The sequence below is a fragment of the Lynx rufus genome, unplaced genomic scaffold (assembly GCF_022079265.1).
Source record: "Lynx rufus isolate CCGP_SWC_20201006 ecotype Redwood Valley unplaced genomic scaffold, mLynRuf1.p SCAF_2, whole genome shotgun sequence".
Lineage (NCBI taxonomy): Eukaryota > Metazoa > Chordata > Mammalia > Carnivora > Felidae > Lynx > Lynx rufus.
The window spans coordinates 90,206,436-90,229,551 of NW_025814834.1; the positions used below are offsets into that span (position 1 = coordinate 90,206,436).

Consider the following 23,116-nt stretch of genomic DNA (forward strand, 5'->3'; position numbering starts at 1 on the left):
AAATAATTATATCTCCATATTTTCTCTCAGTCAAAATAAGTGAAAAAACATCCTTGTCTTAAATGTGAGAGGATTGTGTGTGTGTGTGTGTGTGTGTGTGTGTGTGTGTGTGTAGGTTATTAGGAAGAACGATTTACCCTAATATCTTGAATTTGATTCTCTTTGTTGTAGTCCATACAATCTCATGAAGCTTTACAGTGAAAAATTTTAACAGGTCATAGATTTTTTACCCTATGTATTCTAAAATGTAGTTTTAGGTAGGCCGGCTATAATTTAAATCCATACACCACATACATAAAGAAAATGTACTTATACTTTAATAACATGGATGTTAGAAATTAAATGCATTAATCAAATATTAATTTTATTAATTTAAGTGCATTTATCAAGTAGCTTTCCAATGCTATCCACTTCAGTCTCTGCAGTGGCTTTTATTCCAGTAAAATTGTGTAGAGAAACAAAACACAATTTCCTAAATTAATCATCTTGAACCAAAGGGTGCAGATCTTCAGCTATAGAAATGAAAGAAGCAAATAGGATTTTGATGAAACCAATTTTCAGCTCTGAAACCACTGAAATGGCTTTAGTGTTTAGACATTAGTTTGCCCATGCCCTTGACTTTTTTAATGTTCCTTGCATATGATTCTGAGAAGAGAGAATTGCAAAGTTTTCTGTGGGGGTTAAAGGGTAAAGCTGTAGAAAAATGACCAGCTTAGATAGATATGTCAGAATTCAGAGCTTCAATTCCTCTGCATTTATAGCTTTCATTTAATTATAGTTGAATTGCTAAATTTGGAATTGAATTTTCATTATATAAATTGATTATTGTAAAAAAAGGAATAGGATAATTCTGCCATGACTGGGTAAATATTTCCTAAAGTTAGTGACAAGATTCTCTCTACCTTTTCTCTGTAAAACTCCAATTCATCCATCTGAATTGCAGGCCATCACAGAACCCTAACCCACTTACCATATTCCTCTGGTGTTAAAAACACTTGAACAGAAAGGATATTACAAACTCTATTGAAGTGCATTTGTTAAACTTTCTACAGAACTTGGGCTATACTCAATTTATATTTTATTTTATTTTTTAATTTTTATTTTAATGTTTACTTATTTTTGAGAGAGAGAGACATACAGAGTGCGAGTAGGGGAGGAGCAGAGAGAGCGGGAGACGCAGTACCCGAAGCAAGCTCCAGGCTCTGAGCTGTCAGCATAGAGCCCGACGTGGGGCTGGAATTCACAAACTGTGAGATCATGACCTGAGCCAAAGTTGGACACTCAACCAACTGAGCCACCCAGGCGCCCCAATACTTAATTTATATTTTAAAACTTTGATTTTGCATGGACAACTTCCTAGATATGCATGCTGAAGTGCATTTAATTAAGGGGAATCCTCCAAGTTTTAGCTTGTGAATTAATATTTAACAAATCTTTTGAATCTGTGACTGAATTTTTTAAGCAGTTATAGTTGTTATTTTTTATTAGTAATGTCAGGAAGAAGTATACTTGTGTTCATTCATCTGGGCTTAGTGAGAAATTTACAGAATCGTGTTTACTTTTGTCTCTTATTTATGGCCAAAGGCATCCAATTTCCAAGGAGTTAGCCCATTTCAGATTAACTTTATAATCTTGGGCAAAGGAAAGAGATTGCTCATGTTAAGCCAAATACACAGCTAAGCATAAGATGTGAACCTGTGATTTTAATGCCATGACCACTAGACTTTGGCCCTGCTGTGAGAAGAAAAAAAAAATCAGTATTTGCCAGAACCTTTTCTGAATTGCTTCTATAACTAGGCCATCGTTAGTCTTGTAGATCATTGGAAAGAAAGAAAATTATGAACAGTAATAATGTAGCCTGGGCCTGAGTCTTAAGAAGGACTATATAAATCTAATGTAGTGTCATTATCTAATTCTAAATTTGGGAAATAGATCTGGAAGCTGAATTCAGATGTGGTAATTATCATCTTTCCTTTCCCTCCTCCCCAAACCAAACAGCGCATCTCCCTCAGGGTGCTATTCCTTAACCTATAGGACTACAGCTAGTCATAAATGACACCCAAAACAATTTGAGACTTAATCACAATTTTAGGATAAATATATACATATAATTTTACAACAGATATAAAGATATGGCAATGATCTCTTAGGGCTTTGCCAAGTGTCTATAGTGTCATTTTTTTTCAATTTTTTATTTAATTCTAGCTAGTTAACATATAGCATAATTTTGATTTTGGGGGTAGAATTTAGTGATTTATCACTTGTGTATAATACGCAGTGCTCAACACAGGTGCCCTCCTTAATATCCATCACTCATTTAGCCCATCCCCCACCCACTTCCCCTCCATCATATATTTTTAATAAATAATATTTATAAATTAATAGACTATCCAAGCCTTAAAATGAGTTAACACAATGGAAATCCTGATCGAAGTTTTGTTAGTCCATCAGGGTAGTAATATATGAGCCTTGACAAAAGGTCAGAATTAAATTAACCCCTCAGGAATTGTTTGAATTATTCTGCACCTAAGAAGATTCCCAGATCCTGATGTACAATTGTTAAATCAGTCAAAAGGCACAACTATCAAACCAAAAAACTGGGGCATCCAGAAATTCATCAGTTGAATTCGTGTTAAGTTTTGTTACTTGTTAAAAAAATGCATAACCAAGAGTCTGAAGGCAGGCATATCCTCATATATCCATGTAGGATAAAAACATGTTGGCTACTCAGTTCCTCTTTGGTCAAATACTCACCTAAGGTTATAACTTTTAAATTCTAATATGGCACTATGTTGGCTAGAGGGTCTCAAGAAGAAAAAAACCCAACAACCACAACCACACCACCACCACCACCACCACCAACAACAACAACAACAAGGCAGCTAATTTATGTTGTTGACAAAAAGTATTTTGGACAAATTGGTTTCTAAACCTTCTTTTCTGACTTTCATCAGATGACTATCTGAAGCTCATCTTAAATCTTCTGTGATCTTCTGTTGCAAATTTAGGTGTATGCTCTTTTCTGGTTACTCTACAGAACAGACAATAATGACATTAAATTCATATCTATTTAACATTAACCTAAAGTGAGAGTCTTTCACTTTACAATATATATATATATATATATTTGTTTGTTTGTTTGTTTGTTTACCCACAACAGGGGCTAAACTTTATAAGCATTCCAGAATTTTGAAACCTACTTGGAAAATATTTTCAAATAAATTTTACAACATCTTAAATGTGTGGTATAGAGAAATGTAAAGATAAGATGCTTTTAAAAAGAATTGGTCACAAATGCTATTCATTGTCATAATTATAACTATCTAGGTTCAAAGAGAGATAGTGATTCTTACGAACTCCTAAGACATTTAAAAATAATTTCTATTAACTATTGTTCAAACATATCCTTTTTTATTTTTAGGGATTAAACAATGTTATTGCTATAGACTTTGATTACAGAGAAGAATTCATCTATTGGATTGATTCTAGCCGACCCAATGGCAGCCGCATAAATAGAATGTGTTTAAATGGAAGTGATATTAAGGTAACTAGATGTTACAATGATGGGATTATTGAATATTTTATTGGTATAGCTGACTTGAATAGAAAATGTTATTTGATGGTAATGATACAAATCATAAAATGCATTAGGTTGGTTTGAATTTCACATTTGTACAGTGCAAGTTGATACATACTTTAAATATGAAATATGAGGCTTTTTAATCCGTATGTTTCATTATAACACTGTTACTTGCAATAAGATAAAAATAAAATTGACTAAATAACATTCAGAACCTTATTCACAGCCCTAGAAAATGTGAGGGATGCTTTTGGCTTGAATGATTAGTACCTGAGTTTCAATTGTATTGACTTATATAAAAGGGGAAAGTTGAGTCTGAGAATTTATGATTGAAAAAATTAATTACTAGACTGTAGATTGAAATTACAGCACTATTAAAATTAACCTCCTATATTGGAAATAATTGAATGCATTTTTATAAAATCATGAATGTTCTGATTAGACAGTATCATAATTAAATACATATCACATTCTAGATATGAGCTACTTGGCACCTTTTCTGTGTTATATTGAGTTTTAAAATAAAATTATTTGCACTGTATATATGCAGTAAAATATATTATAAAGACACTTCAATTCAAGTGTTATAGAACCCATCAATTGCCTTAACTTTTTTGTAACCATCTATAATATCATACACAAATTTTATTGGGAGCAATAAATTTCAAAAATATTAATAAAATCTTAAAATGTGTATATGCAGTGCCAGAGCAACCATTAGGTTGGGCTCAGGTGATTTGCAATGATTGTATTTATGTATAAACTTTATTTATGTATTTATGTATAAACTGATAGTTTATAAATATCAGTATGTGACATAGATAAGATAATGGATTTTTCTTTTTTAAATCTTTGAAAATGTATATAAAAATTATAAAAATAACATTACCCAAGCTTGATCATATTTTTATAAGACATTTAAAATTTTAATTACCTTTATATGTTTTGAATATACTTTAATATTTTAAAGGATTAACTAATATCTTGCCACCACTAACCTATTACTACTTTAAATAATGTCATAATATAGGGTAACAAATGAATCTTTTTTTTCCTATTGGGATTACTAATTCACTGATTTTCTTATTAGTGATTTTCTAATTCACTAATTCACGGATGACAATGTAAATTTTCAGCCATGCCAAATTTGTAAAATTGGAATATGGGAGAAAGAAGAAAAGATGTCTTGCAATTCAATACAGTAGATCGATACCATTGGTTGCCGAAAATTACCATGTTGTCATATATATATGTGTATATATCTATATATCAGAAATTAAAAACATACAGATTTCTCGAATTTATTGCCTTTAAGTGTTGGAGCAAAGGCAACGACTGTGGTAGTCCAAATATGGATGATGTAATTCCTGTACCACTTTAGGGCAAGACATAAAAGATCTAGATCTAGATATAGATATAGATTTAGATATCTTCACTATTGATAACACTAGTGAAAGGATAAATATAAACTTTCATTATTGTTTTATTTCCTCTAATTATATGACCATTGGCTTCTGTACAGCCCCAACTTTCAGTTTCTCATTTCACAGAATCCTGAAAAAACTGAGGACTCAGAAATAGTAATCATATAGACCAAGAATCTTGGGTTATTTTATATGCATCATATTTGTACATACAAAGCTTATATTCTTATTATAGTTGATATTGTAATGGGTTAGAATCAAGCACAGCTGTTGTATGAATTTTACTTCCTTTGGTTACGTTAAAATAGTGTATGTTCTCAAATGTACATTTTCTGTCTTGTTGTAGATAATTTCAATAGAGCATAACCAGTTGGGAAAATGGAGAATGCTATTGGTATCTCCCCAAAATCTGTTAAAGGTTAATAATATCAATAATTCTGTGTGTATGTATCTGTATGTGATAGAAGTTTTGCCCCTAATTTTTAGAAGACAAGTATAACAAAAATGTGCAACTCTGCAACTGTCCAACAGTTTTTTATTTTGGTGTTTACTTCTTAAATCCATATGTAATTTTCAGGGACTGATTACATATTAGGTAATTTCTCACATCACAAACAAGTAATTTTATTAGGGTAAATTTGTTCTATGTCTTATGCTTATCTAAATTCCGTTTCTAATGTTTAAATAGAATTCTATAATCTCTGTAAAAATCAAGAAGCAATTACTCGGTGCTTATTGTAGGTATTTACATTGTTAACCTTTTAAATTCTTATTTTGTTAGGTAGTGCATAACACAGCTGTTCCCAACGCACTTGCTGTCGATTGGATTGGAAAAAACCTCTATTGGTCTGACACAGAAAAAAGGATCATTGAAGTATCCAAGCTCAATGGCTTGTACCCTACTATACTCGTTAGCAAAAAGCTGAAGTTCCCCAGGGACCTGTCTTTAGATCCTCGAGCTGGGTTTGTAACATTGAGAATCTTAAATTAAAGATTGAAACTGTGGGTTACATTCAGTGTGGTAAATCTCATTCTGTAGGTTTTAACATGAAAACCAATATAAAATGTAATGTGTAGACATTCTTATTGAGAAGTCAAAAATAGAAATGTGACTCTCACAGTGAGAAAGAAAAACATTTGAAATGATGAGATTTAACAGCAGGTATTTTTAAAAGTTTTAAACAACTATTTTTTCTAACCAATATAAATATATCAGAAATTAAAACATACAGATTTCTCGAATTTATTGCCTTTAAGTGTTGGAGCAAAGGCAACAACTGTGGTAGTCCAAATATGGATGATGTAATTCCTGTACCACTTTAGGGCAAGACACATAAGTAGTATCCATGGATAATAAGTAACCAGGTGCATTATCTGTGCACTCAAAAAGGATAGTATAGTGGAAATATTGAGAACGATTCATACTGGAGCTGTGTGTCAGTTGCATTTCATTGTGAGAAAGGAGAACAAGTCATTGTAAGGATTAAAGCCAGCAGGCTGGAGATTCCAGGTGAGGGATGAACACACATTAAGGTGTCAGAGCTTAGGTGTCAAAGTTAGGTGTATGCCTGCTAAAGTTTTATGGATTATGACCATTATCATTCACTTTTAATTATGTTTTTTTGGTAGTTAGAGAAGGCATGCCTTTCCTTTTTTTTCTTTTTTTGCATTATAATTTAGAGTGATTATATACTCCAAAATGATCTCTGTAGAAGTTCAACCTACTCAACATGCCCGTTAAAATAGCAAATGTAGAGAAAATTTTATTTTTAAAAATAGGACACATTCACAGTAACAAGTATTATAACTGTAGTGCTCTAAATTTTCTGCTATATAAATTAATTTTACTTAATACTTTCATGAAATCACTGCTTGTATCATACCATATTCAACAATTAGACATTGCTTCTTACTAATAGGTTGTATCTATGTTTTTTGGTCCTTTATATTCATATTTGGCAATGTGATCATATCAAAGTATATTTTATATCTTAAGTTTAAACACTTTGGGTAGAAGCAGTACCTAATAGGAGAAGCCTTGTACTGTAGATACTCTTCTGTTTCCAAGGTAATGTGCAACTTTTAACTTTTTGCTGTATAATTATGTACCACTTTTTAACTTTTAAAGTATTTTCTTTACCATAGCAACAGAAAATTCAAAAGAATGTCAATTCTATTTTAATTGAAACAGAATCACAAGAGAGTCTGTTTTTAATATGCTTCAGGAAATAATGACCAGATGTAATAAGTTTGACTATTATCATCATTCATTCATAAGAATGTGAATACTTTAATTCCTTCAATATTTTATCAGAAGATATTTATTTTAGCATGTTCAAAACATTGCCTTTTTCTTCAAAATCAGTATGGCTGACTTAGTTTTTCCTTTCATACTCTTTAGGATGCTTCATATTAAACAAACATTACCTGTAGGTCATAATAGTTTTGTGGAATTTACTTGTTATAAAACAAAAACTGTCCTAGCCTAGTGAACATAGCTGAGTCTAGCTTTAAGTTTTATTTCTCCCAGTTACAGGTATTATTACCCTGTAAACCAAAAGCAGCCTTAAGTTGTCGTTAACATAAACCCATCCATCAAAAGTGTCAGTTAAAACGGTGAAGTACTAAATTATTGTAAATGTTATGAAAGACTCCATTGATTTCAATTTTGGATAATATTTTATTATGATATGGATATGCCACATTATAACAAAAAGAAACAGATAAAAATGGCATCTTCTTATGAAACAATTAAAGCTACCTATTTTAACACGTAAAATTTAATGACACCTTTTTGTTCATTCGGTGTTTCTCATTCCCCAGAGTGAGACAATAGGACAACTTGGATTTTAGTTTTTATGAGACTAGCTTCAGGGTGAAGTTTCCATAACTGTCTAAAATATTGTGTAATTCTGCTTCAAAATATATCAACTTATATTGTAATATTATGTAATAAAAATCCCCTTGTACCTTTCCACATCAGAATAACATTGCAATTTATGCATGTTTTGAATTTGCCAATACTACTGGCCCCTGTTTCCTGGAGAAATGTGATTTCTGTCCTGATATTTAGTGAGGAATAAGGCAAGGATTTGTTTACAGGAGAGTAAAGATCACTGGACTAATGTAATGAAGTAACTCATGATCGTGAGATCTGTGAATTCAAGCCCTGTGTCGGGCTCTGTGCTGACACCTCAAAGCCTGGAGCCTGCTTTGGATTCTGTGTCTTCTTCTCTTTCTGCCCCTCCCCCATTCCTGCTCGCTCTCTCTCTCTCTCTCTCTCTCTCAAAAATAAATAAACATTATATTTTTTAAATAATAGTATCCCAATGGTCACAATATCAATTTGGATATGGTAGTTACTAAGTAAGAATGGTAAAGAAGATACAAGTAGACAGATCAATCATCTTCCTGGTTGTTATATTGAAATTCAGCTGAGATCCAATTATCCTAATCATTCTGTTGTCTGGTTTAGTTTGAGAATTACTGTTTTAATCTATCATAATTTTGGGGCAATTAATATTATTTACATCAATATTTGTAAGAGTTGTTTATGCAGAAAAAAATATACACACATATACACATTTTAAAGTGCAATAGAAAATATAATATTAAAGCCATACTGAGCATTATTATATCTTTTTGGATGATTAACATGTTATTTCAGGTAATCACATAGCAAAAGACCATTATGATAGACAATAAACTGAATGTGTGATATGACTAGTTAACAGAAAATTAATGTACCCATTCATTTATTCAACTCGGATTTCTTTAACATTTAGTGTACATCTGGCAGTGCTCTAGGTAGGAGTATAAAAATAAAAGGCACAGTGCTATCTCCAGGTGTTTCACGGTTCAGTGGGTAGGTAAATAAATAATTATAATACAATGCGTTTTTTTTTAAGTTTATAAAAATAGGGGGGGAAATAGAAAATGTTTTTATCTCAACTGGAATCAGAGAACCTTCCTGGATAAAACTAGTGGAGTAAGAATTAGCCAGTGATGCAGTGCCCTTCAGAGCAGGAGGTATTTCAGGCCAAAAGAATAAGTAAGCTCTCTGGGAAAGCAAAGAGGACTTTAAAGAACTTGTGATTGGAAGAGATTATTGCCAATGTAGGTAATGATAGTGCAAATAAATTTGGAAAGGACACATTTTATGCTTCTGTATCTTGCCTTATGTCATTCTTTCTTCGTAGAATGCCCTTCTTATTTTCCTCTAGTTGGAATAACTTTCTGTTTTTCCAACAAGAGCAGAAAATATCTATTCCTATGTGAAACTTTCCCCATTTCTGGCTAAGAAGACCCCACATATTGAACACATTCCATTATATGACTTTAAAATTTTTTTCAATTTATTTTTTGAGGTATAATTGACATAAAATATTATATTAATTTCAGGTGTATATATGACTATTATTGGTATAAATATTTATCTCTCCATCTAGATAATGAGTTCTTTTAGCAAAAGGGCCATGGCTTGAGCATTTTTTGTGCCTAATACAGAAGTTGTTAAATTCACTGCAAAAGGAAATAATAAATGGGCAACTGGATGTACACAGCAAATAGGGTTATAGCTACAGGGACATTGTACCTGCATCATTGCCCAAACCAATACATCGGTATGTAAATAACCTGCATGTTTCAAGGACAAGAGTCATAAGGGAACTTTTGTTGTAAGGGAAGGAAAGGTATACCAGGAATGAAAACTCAGTTTCTGATTTCTGTGGGGAAATAAATATTTTATTAAAATAAACAGCCACATAAAACCATCCTTTCCCTACCAATTTTTAAACCTATATTCCTATACTTAGTCAAAATATACAGGAAATGAATATTAAAAAATCTATAATTCAAATAAGAAACAATTGCAGTTGGAAGAATTGTCTCTGTGTATATTCCCTAAATTTTGGGGGGAAAACAGAAAAAACTGAGTAGACTTCTACTTTATTTGTTTTAAAGAAATGTAGTATATTTCATTAAACTATAAAAGACATCCTCAGGAACCACAGAAGTCTGTTGTTATGGTTACAGCTGGCATTGTTGTGTATGTTCACACTTTGTTATAACTTACAGAGTAGATATTATTTGGGGCTGAGGTTTTTCGGATGTGATCTTAGGTAAACATTACCTACTATATGGGTGAGATTTAGAACTCCTCTTTTGATACTTTCACTGAAGTTTTCATTTTTCAGCTTTAATTATTTACAAAAAATTTTGTACTCAGCTAGTTTTTAAGAAGTTGAATTTCAGGTGTTGAAAATACCAGTACACTAGTACAGACTTACTGAAAAACTTGAAAAAAAAAGTATAGTAATAGGGCTTAAGTATGGAAAAGGAAATGAAATTTAGCCATCAGAAGGTAGCACCCATAAGAAGAGAGAAATCCTGTGTCTGTGAAGATGCATTTATACCTGAATACAGTTAAACTATACTTTTCTTCCATGCAATAGAATATATTCTTTTGGTTGACAAGTACTTAAATAAAAAAATCATGTAATAACACAAAATCCAGAAAAATCATGTAATACTATACACACAATCTGGATACAACAGGTAACCTATTAACCAAACCCAATAACCTATTAATAACCTATTAAATAAAACCAATATACAGAAAGTGTACACATTTATGTGATATATATTACATATCTAGTACAGATGAATAGTAATAGTTAATGTTTGCTAAACACTCCATGCTTATCAGTTTTCTAAATTTTTCCCTATAATTATTAGGGAACTAATATTATTATTTTTCTTTTCAACATGTGAGTAAATACAGGCTCACGGAGGCTAATTAAAGTGTCCTGATTCACATAGCTAGTAATATGTGGACCTGAAATCTGAACCCAATTAATCTGTTTCTAGAATTCATTTCCTTAGGACTCTACATAGTTCTTCTTAGAGAAAAAGCTAGTCTATAAATCTAGAGAGCTGAGCCCTTGTTTCAACTGTATCATAGTAGACTATGACAACACACATAATCTTATATGGTCTCAGTTTATCAGTAAAATGAAGGTATTAGGCTACATTATCTTTAAGACCTGTTACAGCATTAAAATCGTCAATTTAGTTATACTTTGTTCTAAAATCTGGAAAAGATAAAGATTATTCTTATCTTAAGATAGCTATGAAAATAAGATTTATGTTTCAAAGAACTATCAGTGAGCACGAGATTTCTTTCATGCTTTCTTCCATCTAAGTAAAATTATTATTCCCTCTTTTGTGCCTCCATAGTAAAATAGTTTTATCATAATATTGTTTTCATTTGTTTTACGTCTACCACCATTGTATTCACTGAGAGATTTTTAAACACAAAAATCGTATCTGTTTATCTCGGTGTTCTAATTCTAAGACGTATCTGGTACATAATATTGCCTCAACAAATTATTGTTTCAAAATATGTTCTCAATCTACTTAAAAATGGTTCTGGGCTGGGGTGCCTGGGTGGCTCAGTCATTTGAGCCTTTGACTCTTGATCTTGGCTCAGGTCATGATCCCAAGGTTGTGTAATTGAGCCCCTCATAGGGCTTTGTGCAGAGCATGGAGCCTGCTTGATATTCTCCCTCTCCCTCATGCTCTCTCTCTCTCTCTCTCTCTCTCTCTCAGGAAAAAAAAAAAAGGCTCTTGGGTTTATTACAGTTGTTACACCCGCTGACTTATTGAGGTAGATTCTCTGATCTGATTAGGAGACCTGAGAATCTACATCATTACTGCCTTGGGGGTTCCTATGTTTACAATATATACATTGTTCAATTATACATGCAATAAAAAAAAAAAGTAATTCTGTAGGACAGAAAACCTAAAACCCAGTTTCCCAAAGTTTGTTTCCTGTTTTCTATTTACTAGGAAAATAAATGCTATCGCCCAAGACTATGTGACAAAGAAAGGGACACTATAGTTCCGAGAGAATCACTATGTCAGATTAAAGCATATTAAAGGCTCTCACGATACAAAAGATGATGCTTACTTTGTTTAACAAAGCATTTCACAATCTTGTAACCCTCTTGAAAAACGTGAAGTAACATTGATCAGGGAAGAATTTGTGGATAATAGAAGGGCAAAGCAAATTATGTCTGAATGAGAAGATCTATATAATTGAAGGGGAAGGAGAAGGGCCAGTGATCTCATGGAAACACAGAAGTGAAAATGTGGGACTGTAAATAATCCAACTTGAGCTGAACGGACACATTTTTAAATATATATTTTTAATGTTTATTTATTTTGAGAGAGAGAGAGAGTGCAAGCAAGGGAGAGGCAGAGAGAGAGGGAAAGAGAATCTCAAGCAGGCTCCACAGTGTCAGCACAGAGCCCAATGCGGGGCTTGAACTCACTAATCGTGAGATCATGACCTGAGCCGAAATCAAGAATCAGGTGCTTAACCATCTGAGCCACCCAGATGCCCTAGAACTGACACATTTTTTAATGGTGGGGAGTAACTGGAAGAAGTGTGTTTGTGCCTAAAAAAGGAGAGTTTGAATGGCAAGGACAGGATTTTAGGATGAGAGCTGTTAGGGAGTTTTCTGGGACTGATGCAACAGATGTTAGACTCTATGAAATGTGCTCTTCCTATTCTTGGTATCTGGGTTCAAGGTGGTGTTAAGACTAGCCAAAAAGAAAAAAAAATTCAGATTACAAATAAAAATTTTAAATTGCTATTATATGGAGGTCTGACCATTTGGAATTCATAATTTACTTAATGACTTCAAAAACATTATATTCACATTCAGTAGTTTGCAATACTTTGTTGATAACATTTGATGGAGCAAACTTTTTTTTTTCCTCCTTTTTTTTTTTTTTTTACTTTTGGGATGTTTTTTAATTATAATGCAAACACATGTAGAGTAAATAGCTAAATAGAAATATGAATACTGCCTCTAATTAAGTCCAAATTGGCATGTTCTTTTTAATGTTACAGAAGTTATTGCAATACTGCTTTAAATTTTTATTTGCTTATATTTAGTCTCAAAAACATCATGGTTGTATAGAAGCCCAAATATATTTGGTCATATCTAACATGGTTGAGAGAAGCTGGCATATGATATCATCTATTAGGGAAAAAAAATTGCTATGTTAGTGTTACCAAGATTCAGAGTCAGTAAGGCAAGGAGGAATGTTCTGATTTCAATGAGATAAACTGTCTTTGCATTTTTACTTCTTTCTGATTCAGTTTCTTCCCCTTTATCTATACTGCCATTATCTCCAGCAAGACAGCAAGGTGTACCTCCATAAATTTACTAGAAAGAAACATATTGTGTGGTTTTCTAGACACAATGTGTTTGCTGACATATGTTTGCTTTATAAATAAAAGTATAATAATTCAAGATTTAAATAACTTAAAATAATTCAAGATTTAAGAAGTACACTTAATCCATTTCTGAAAGGCTTGATATCTAGTATTATTTGATGATTTGAGGTTTTCAGTTTGTGCAGAACTACATAGATATACATAAGCATTGGCTAGCAATTCCAGTATCATCTTATACAAACTTGACTGTTGTGTTTCCAGATTCAAATTTGCTTTTAAATTCTCACTCTCAGAGCTCTCTGTGAATCTCAGCTCTTGAATCTACTTTTCATTTGGTCCTTACCAGATAGATACATATTTCTCATTTTAACTGCCCTGCTTAATTAGGACTCTTAATGATATTTTGGCTAGTAAAGAACTTTTAAAAAATCTTTATAATCCATTATCCCCTGCCTTTATGCAGAACACCCCAAAATGATTGTCAGCACAAAAATGCCCATATTTCTTACAATTATCATTTATGTTAGCCCAGTATCTGATAAATGGTTTTCCCTCAAAACTTTTATTTTGTTATAGTGTGTGGTTAAAATGTCTACACATAACTATCACTGTCAGAATGTATGAGAAAAAGTTTTCTTTAAGAAAAGTTTGATTTTAAACTAAATATGCCAGTTATAAACCATATAGAATAATTTTCATACCATATTATTTTAATCATACATTCTCCAAATTTGAAGAATTAATTGTTCATGGTTCTACACTTACTAAAAAGAAAAGAATGGATCTGGGGCAACTAATTGGGTTAGTAAGTTTCAGTTTTAGTGTTGGAATGTGAAAAGGACATTAAAGATCCTCTAACTCATATCTTGAATTATAGAGAGAAGGAACATATTCAAAACGTAAAGTGGCTTTTTCCACTATGATAAAAAATAATGGGTTTAATTAAATAGAAATTCCTCAGTAATTCCTGTCACTTATATAGTATTTACATTTTATGGGATGCAATATTTATGTTTACCTCAATTAGTTTTAGTAGCAATATAATTTTCTTCCTTTTATTGTTTTTTTCCCTACTATCTGAAATACCTTACTCTAGAACTTCCAATAACATAATTGAAATCAATGTTGTCCAACATATGATTATCTAGCACTTGAAATGTGGCTAGTATGACTGAGGAACAATTCAGTCTACTTAATTTTATATGATTTTAATGAATTTAAATGTAAAGAGTCACAATTAGCTAAAGGCTACCACACTGAACAATGCATATTCAGGAAAATATAAAGTACTCCTCCATAAATCATTTTGAATTTTTCGCTGGTAATGAGCCAAAAGAAAAAAGTATATATCTAGATAGTGTTATTCCTCCAACATTACAGATGCAGTTTGAAGGCTTACCTCTGTTAGATTTAGAGATCTGTACCTTGCTAACACTTGCAGATATATTATATGTTATATAATATACATATATGGGTTTGTGTGCTAAAGGAAACATGTTTAAAATTATATGGATATTTCAAAGTGTACTATATGTCTAATAAAAATCATAAGAAAAGCTTGCATTAAGGTATGCTTCTTAGAAGTTACAGTTCTTACAGATACCAAGAATTAACTAGGGAATAGCTGAGAAAATAAGTGAAATATCATGTGATGTTTTACTCCCTGAGTGTCTGTAAACAAAATTGTTATTGATTTTTTTTCCTAGGTATTTGTATTGGATTGATTGCTGTGAGTATCCTCACATTGGCCGTGTTGGAATGGATGGAACCAATCAGAGTGTTGTCATAGAAACCAAGATTTCCAGACCTATGGCACTAACTATAGATTATGTCAACCGTAGACTCTACTGGGCTGATGAAAATCATATTGAATTTAGCAACATGGATGGATCTCATAGACACACAGGTTGGTCCAGTAACACAAATGACTCAGTATTTTATCAGTACGTACATTATTCATTTAGAAAATATGTACACACTTATGTATTCATTATATATAATTTTTCTCATTAAATTAATTTTGTAACTTAAGATTACATGATCATGTTCCTTTATGACAATATTGGTAAATAAGAATTAGATATATTTACTCAGAACTTCTGTAATCATGTATAAAAGTCATTGACAATATTTTCTCTAATTGTATCTTTCAAAGTAGTTTTTACAGTAAATGAACAATATTTTTCTTAGTTAATATATACATACAATCTTAACGGATTGAGATAGAAGGTTATATGCCTGTAAACATAAGATTATTATTGCAATCTGGTAGGGCTAAGTTTTTTAAAAATACCAAATAAGAGTATAGTTCTCGAAAGACAGTGAAGTAATAGCATTTAAAAGTTATCAATTCTACTGCATACATGATCAAATTTATTGTTATCTAATCAACAATGGCCACTAAAATTAAACTGGAAAACAGCCATCAAATTACAGTAACGTACAGGAAATTATTTGAATATGAATGAATATAAAATTCTACAGATACCTTACTTTTCTATTTTTTATAACTCTGAGTAGATTAAAAAACTCAATATAAAGGATATGAATGAAGCATTTAGATATGAGGAAAGTAACACTGGAATTAGGGATGACGGGGAGGTCTTAAAGAAAAATAGCTGAGGATGAGGGAATTCATAAGAGCAATGGAGAAGGACATGATGACGAAGACAAAGATGACAGGGATGTAACAGAAACCACAAATAATTCCAGTGAACACTCAAAATACTTTAGGGGTTTAAAGATGACACTTTTCCCAGAATGAAGAAGATAATTTTTTATTTATTTTTTATTTATTTTTATCTTTTAATATACATCCAAGTTAGCATATAGTGCAACAATGATTTCAGGAGTAGACTCCTTAGTGCCCCTTACCCTTTTAGCCCATCCACCCTCCACAACCCCTCCAGCAACCCTCTGTTCTCCATATTTAAGAGTCTCTTATGTTTTGTCCCCCTCCCTGTTCTTTTATTATTTTCGCTTCCCTTCCCTTATGTTCATCTGTTTTTGTCTCTTAAAGTACTCATATGAGTTAAATCATATGATATTTGTCTTTCTCTGACTAATTTCACTTAGCATAATACCCTCTAGTTCCATCCACATAGTTGCAAATGGAAAGATTTCATTCTTTTTGATTGCCAAGTAATACTCCATTGTATATATATACCATATCTTCTTTATCAACCTTCTGCCAATGGACATTTGAGTTATTTCCATACTTTGCCTGTTGTTGATAGTGCTGCTATAAACATAGGGGTGCATGTGCCCCTTAAAAACAGCACACCTGTATCCCTTGGGTAAATACCTAGTAGTGCAATTGCTGGGTAATAGGGTAGTTCTACTTTAATTTTTTGAGGAACCTCCATACTGTTTTCCAGAGTGGCTGCACCAGTTTGCATTCCCACCAGCAGTGCAAAAGAGATCCTCTTTCTCCGCATCCTCGCCAACATCTGTTGTTGCCCGAGTTGTTAATGTGAGCCATTCTGACAGGTGTGAGGTGGTATCTCATTGTGGTTTTGATTTGTATTTCCCTGATGATGAGTGATGTGGAGCATTTTTTCATGTGTCAGTTGGCCATCTGGATGTCTTCTTTGGAGAAGTGTCTGTTCATGTCCTCTGCCCATTTCTTCACTGGATTATTTGTTTTTTTGGGTGTTGAGTTTGATAAGTTCTTTATAGATTTTGGATACTAACCCTTTATCTGATATGTCGTTTACAGATATCTTCTCCCATTCTGTCAGTTGCCTTTTAGTTTTGCTGATTGTTTCCTTTGCTGTGCAGAAGCTATTTACTTTGATGAGGTCCCAATAGTTCATTTTTGCTTTTGTTTCCCTTGCCTCCGGAGACATGTTGAGTAAGAAAGTACAGCAGCCAAGGTCAAAGAGGTTTTTGCCTGCATTTTGATGGTTTCCTGTCTTACATTTAGGTCTTTCATCCATTTTGAGTTTATTTTTGTGTACGGTGTAAGAAAGTGGTCCAGGTTCACTCTTCTGCATGTCGCTGTCCAGTTTTCCAGCACCGCTTGCTGAAGAGACTGTCTTTATTCCATTGGATATTCTTTCCTGTTTTGTCAAAGATTAGTTGGCCATATGTTTGTGGACCCATTCTGGGTTCTCTATGCTGTTCCATTGATCTGAGTGTCTGTTCTTGTGCCAGTACCATACTGTCTTGATGATTGAAGACAGTTTGAAGTCAGGGAAGACAAATGGCTTTTTATTGATGTCTTTTTATTCATCTTTATTGACCTAACATCACCTTTGTTATTAGGTGTTTTTATCTTCAAATAGTAAGAGGGACCTATCTTCACAGAGAGGTCCCAAAGAAAGCCCACACAGTAGCATGGTTTAGCTTATCAGGCTGCTTTCTTCTCTGGCAGTAAGCTTAGAACAACACCCTGGGTGGAGGGAAATGGGAGGAGATGATAAGAGAGGATTATTGATAATCTTATTGCCAGGTGAGACCTTGCAAATGTGTGCCAGTGTGCAGTCCTCAGAAGGATCAAGTCACAGAGTTTAAAAGTAAATGAAGAAGTAAACAAATAAAAATAAAGGAGACAAAAGTCACTGAAGTCATACCACTTAATTATTTTGCCTAAGTTCTTCTCAGTTGGTGTTTAAACAAATATATTACTCTAACTATCATTGCTGACAGAAAGCTTTTCGAGGTGCTTTTTTAAGGGTAAGAACATTGAGGTATCACAAGTGTAGTTGGATGAGTCACTTATTTAGGTGTTGGCAATCCAATTATAGAGATAAAGAAACTCATCAGGATGCAATTTGAGTGAAGAATTATTTAAAGATGACTTTAGGATTTTAATTACAGCAAAAGTAATGTTGACAAATCAGAATCACACTTAGCATTCAGCAGTTATATCTTCTCCAAAGAATCAATAATGAAATGTTCTGCAACATTCTCAGATGATATAATTGAAAGTTTTATTCTGGTAATCAGTATTTTCCCCATGTAACTAGGAACCCATTTATTTTTAGCATCTATATAAAGCTCTAGGTTGTTGTGAATGTCTTACTTTCTACTAAAAATGTTCACTTTACAATATTATTTAAACAAGTTTTGGTCAGATAAGTGAATATCGAAAACATATATTTCGGCATCAAATATTTGCCTATCTGCATTGGAGACTTCGTGTTTGAACACAAATTGTAGTTAAAAATGTTGTCTGTTAGAAACTATTGATTCCATCCCCAATTCATTATTAAAAATGATGTCAGATATGTGGGTGACTAATGCTTTGAAAACTTAATACAAAATTAAATATGTATAAATGAAGCGTCTTTCAATCATGGTACTCGTGGTGACTTTGGGTAGAAGGACATATATAGCAGGGAGAAATAGCACTATGTTTATTAGAGTAAAATATTTGGCTGAAAGATACCCAGGTATGATGTTATCAACATTTTAAAATTTGATTTTGAAAATACTTGGAGGCTCCAGGGGAGAAAAAGAAAGTAAAAGAGTTGATGCCATCAGAAGTATTTTCTCCTGAAGGCTTTCTCAGAAAGACTAATGAAAAATTCATTAAGCATCTTATCAGGCATCTGCCAATAACTGAATGTAAGCCAACAATTACCTAGTAGTTACTAATGAGCTACTCATTGTAGGCAGCCTAAATTATGCTAATTCCACAGTCAGTGGAAAAAGAGGCATTCATTTGTCATGTTTGTGAAGGGGAGTAGCATTTTTATATTTCTCGCACTTTCCTGGTAAAGACATAGAGAATGCTGTGGTTTCTTGATTGTGTATTTGGAGGTGGAAAATGAGACTTTGACATCAATAGTAACTTTCCCATTAGTTTGGTCACTGATCTCTTTTCTTATTCTCTTAACTAGACTAGGGTTATTGTTCTCATTTATTCTTAGAGAGTGGGACCGAAGCTTATTAAGAGTGGGATATGTCAGTCATGACAAAGTAATTTGAGCATATGAAAGATATATGAGAAATTTCAGAATTTTGGCTTCCTTTGATAAGCCAAATCTTAATAATGGAGAAAAATTAAACCCTGACAGGGTTTTTTTTTTTCCTCCAAACATATTCTTATTTAACCATTCAGTAATTTCATACATGAAACATTACTTAATTATTACTTATCCAGCCTAAGAAATTCTAAAAATTCAGAATTCTATGCCCTAAACAATAGATCCGATTACCTCCATGGTATATGTGACTTACAATTTGCTTAAGAATTTCCATCTATCTTTCTCTGCTATCTCCTCTACCCCAACCCACCTTCCTACCAGTCTAAACACCACATTGCAAAATTAAATAAACAAATAAACACTCAATTTGCCAGCTTAGGCACATCTAGATGCAATCTTAGTCTTGTGAACCTCTTCCTAATGCCTCTGTATATCATTTTTTTGGTATTTACTATAATAATTATATATTGATATGGTTTAATAAAATGATGCCATAGAATATTATATATGCTCCTGGATGACTGAGTTTTATTTAAATCAAATTTTCATTAGTTCATTTTTTTTTTTTTTAGCTTTTTGATTTCTTCCCTTTCGATCTGCCCATTCAGTCATTCATGTATTCATTCAACAAATATTGATGGCTCTTTCGATGCCATGCCTTATGCTAGGCTCTCAAGTTACAAAGATGAATAAATTTGTGGTTTTAAAGCACTTTTAATGGGGGCGCCTGGGTGGCTCAGTCGGTTGGGCGGTCGACTTCAGCTCAGGTCACGATCTCGCGGTCCGTGAGTTCGAGCCCCGCGTTGGGCTCTGTGCTGACAGCTCGGAGCCTGGAGCCTGTTTCGGATTCTGTGTCTGACTCTCTCTGTCCCTCCCCCGTTCATGCTCTGTCTCTCTCTGTCTCAAAAATGAACGTTAAAAAAAAATTAAAAAAAAAGCACTTGTAATAATGGAAAATGCTGATATACAAGTAAAAACATAAATTAGATTGGGGTTAGAGGAATATGCAAAATATTTTGGAAATGCATGGAGTAGTAAGAAAGCTATTGCTGAAGTAAGGGAATCTTTGAGAAATGTGAGATATTGGTACAAGTTCTCCATATGGCAAAATGTATAAAGGATTCTTCACACAGAGGGAACAGCATGTGCAAAGATGTAATAGAGTCTTGAAGCAGCATGGGGTTTATACAATTTGGCCATGACTAGAAGTTATATAAGAGGGAGATAATGTCACTAGATGAACATGGGCAAATTTAGGCCAGATTGTGACAGACCTTGTATGCTAAATAATTTGGAATTTATTCTGTAGGTCATAGGGAGCCATTGATGGTGTTTAGCTGAAAGAGTGCTGTCATTAAACTTGACAACAGTATAGAAAATGAAAGACCCTAGAAAAGCGACCAATTTAGAGGCTGTTAAAATATTTTAGGAGAAAATATTTGAAGTGATTATAGCTGTGGGAATGGGGATAAAGGATTACATTCAAAAGTTAATTGGATAAAAAACATAGGAGAGAGATGCATCTGTAAGCCTAAAATAGCAGAAATATTGGTGGTCAAGGTGCAAATATTAAGTGAATATTTTATATTATGCACCTATCTAGGGAAAAAGAACTTCTAATTTTGATGACATTAGTATCACATATATTCGTCCATTTTACAAGGAATTTAATAAGTACCAAATTAGGCATAACTTAGAGATTCTTCTTGAAAAGCTCTGCTTTGATGAGAGGTACATTAACTTTAACAAAAGGGTCAGCATAAGAGGAATTCTAAGGATATGATTAAACAACCTCTAATGTAATGTATCTTTCCCTAAAAAGCATTTCAGAACACCTGATAATTTATCTGGAAGAAAGATTGAAATTGAATGATTCTTTCTCTTCCTACTTTCACTTGAGATATAAAATACATCTAGTTAAAGATTAGATAATTTTAGAATATTCTTGTATTGAAATGCGTAGTGTTTAAATGTATAAGTGTCTTTATATAAAAATAAAATATTCTAAATATATACATAATAATATTCTTGTAGGTATATATGTTTGGGACTGATTCCTACCAGTCTCAAAGTGCAATAATCCTTAGAGAATTTTAGGCTTTGATTTTGGATAAGAAGTAATAAACCTTTAGGGACCAGGGTGACTTAGTCTGTTAAGCATCTGACTTCTGCTCAGGTCATGATCTCTCGGTTCGTGAGTTCAAGGCCCGTATCAGGCTCTGTGCTGACAGCTCAGGGCCTAAAGCCTGCTTCTGATTCTGCGTCTCCCTCTCTCTCTGCCCCTCCCCTGCTCATGCTCTGTCTCTCTTTGTCTCTCAAAAATAAATAAAGGTACTAGTTCATTTGGGATAGTAAAGAGAACAAAAATGTTGCTTAAAAATGTACACCCTGCTTTAGTGGGACATTTTGATGTTACAGTTTGTTATTTCCAAACTAACTATATCTCCTGCCTATAGAAAAACATCTAGATCTTATTTCAAAATTTGTGCTGCAAATTTCTGAAATGAGACCAAAGTAAAGATCTTTTGTCATTGATTTCATGCACTTTAAAAAGTAACAGCCTTCTCTGAATGAACTATGAAATAGGTTATATAATATCTCCTGAGAAAAAAATTTTTCGATAACTTTGCATAGCTACCCCAACTCAGAGATTTCGTTTTCCATTTAAGGAAAGAAAATTAAATTCCACAAAATTCTAGTCTTTAGAACAAAATTTCATTCTGACTGCTTGTATCAAACTACATGACATCAGATTTCATTTTCCTCCTATTCTGTTACAGGTGCCATTGAAGTTGAGATACCTTAGAGAGGTAGCTATTTTCTTGACAAAAAGGCTGAAAATAGTTTGTGATTAGTATTAACAATAGGGTGAGCTAAGAAAAAGATATGTTTGTGAATTTTTCAATTTATTTATTCAAATAAATAAATAAAATTAATTTTTTCTAGTAAATATTTATCAGAATATACTTCTTTGTATCCCAGAATGATTTAACTTGTGTAAATTCAGTTGGTCACATACATATTTTATCCAGCATACTGGAAAAATGCATACTCATAACTGCTAATTTCTCTGAAAAGGAATCGTTGGTTATGATTCCAAACTACAGTTTATCACTGAACTGTCTTTTAGTCTGTGGACAGATTGTTGAAAATTTCATGCAATTATGTTGACTATGGCTCCTCATTTATTTCTATATTCCTTGACCTGAAGAACCTTACATTGAAGTGTCAATATTGTAGTCTACCTCAATTGTTTGTTTATTGTTCTGAGAATCCAGTTTGTGTTATGAGGGGGCAGTTCTGTGTTTGGATTTAAAAATCCAAATCATAATCCATGCAGTGATCATCTAATTAATGTTGGAAAAGGAATCCAAGTCTCAGCATGCTGCTGGTGAAATAGCATAAATATATATACGAAGGGTTTTGTTCTAAGAAGTCACTTTGAAAACACTGAAAAAAACAATGGGAGCATGTTGTGCTTATGTATTTTGAAACTCAGTAGCTCTTGCATTTGGGTCTGTAGAATATTTAAATACACACTGAAACCAAAAAAGGAAGGGAGTCTAATAAACACCACTCTCCAAATTTACAATATTCTAGAGTGTTTCTTTCTTGGTAGGGTATTTCATTTTAGTACTTTTGGAAAAAAAATCTCTATCATTCACAGTCCATTGCAAACAGTAGACTTCACAGGCTATTTTATGCCAATGGTGTTGATGTGCTGCTGTTTACAATACAATAAAAGTTAATGGAAGGGAGCAAAATACAATTCAGTTACTATAGAAATGTTCCTGAAACAGTAAAATAAATTGAAATTAACTGCCATTTCTAAAAAGTCTTAGAATTTCAGTGTCAATCATGTCTTTCAGTTTTGTTCCTTGAAAAGCACATGTTACCTTACATTGTGTATATGTTTAAATAGATTATTATT

The 23,116-nt window shown here is 32.8% G+C and overlaps 1 protein-coding gene across 1 annotated transcript in view; it reads left to right on the top strand.

Annotated features, from left to right (window-relative positions):
* LRP1B (LDL receptor related protein 1B) overlaps positions 1–23,116 on the top strand; it is a 1,918,909-nt gene that overhangs the window by 1,664,981 nt on the left and 230,812 nt on the right. The window contains exons 58-60 of the mRNA XM_047084146.1: positions 3,422–3,544; positions 5,786–5,967; positions 14,959–15,158. Of these exons, the coding sequence (XP_046940102.1) occupies positions 3,422–3,544; positions 5,786–5,967; positions 14,959–15,158 (505 nt within the window). The remainder of the gene's footprint in view (positions 1–3,421; positions 3,545–5,785; positions 5,968–14,958; positions 15,159–23,116) is intronic.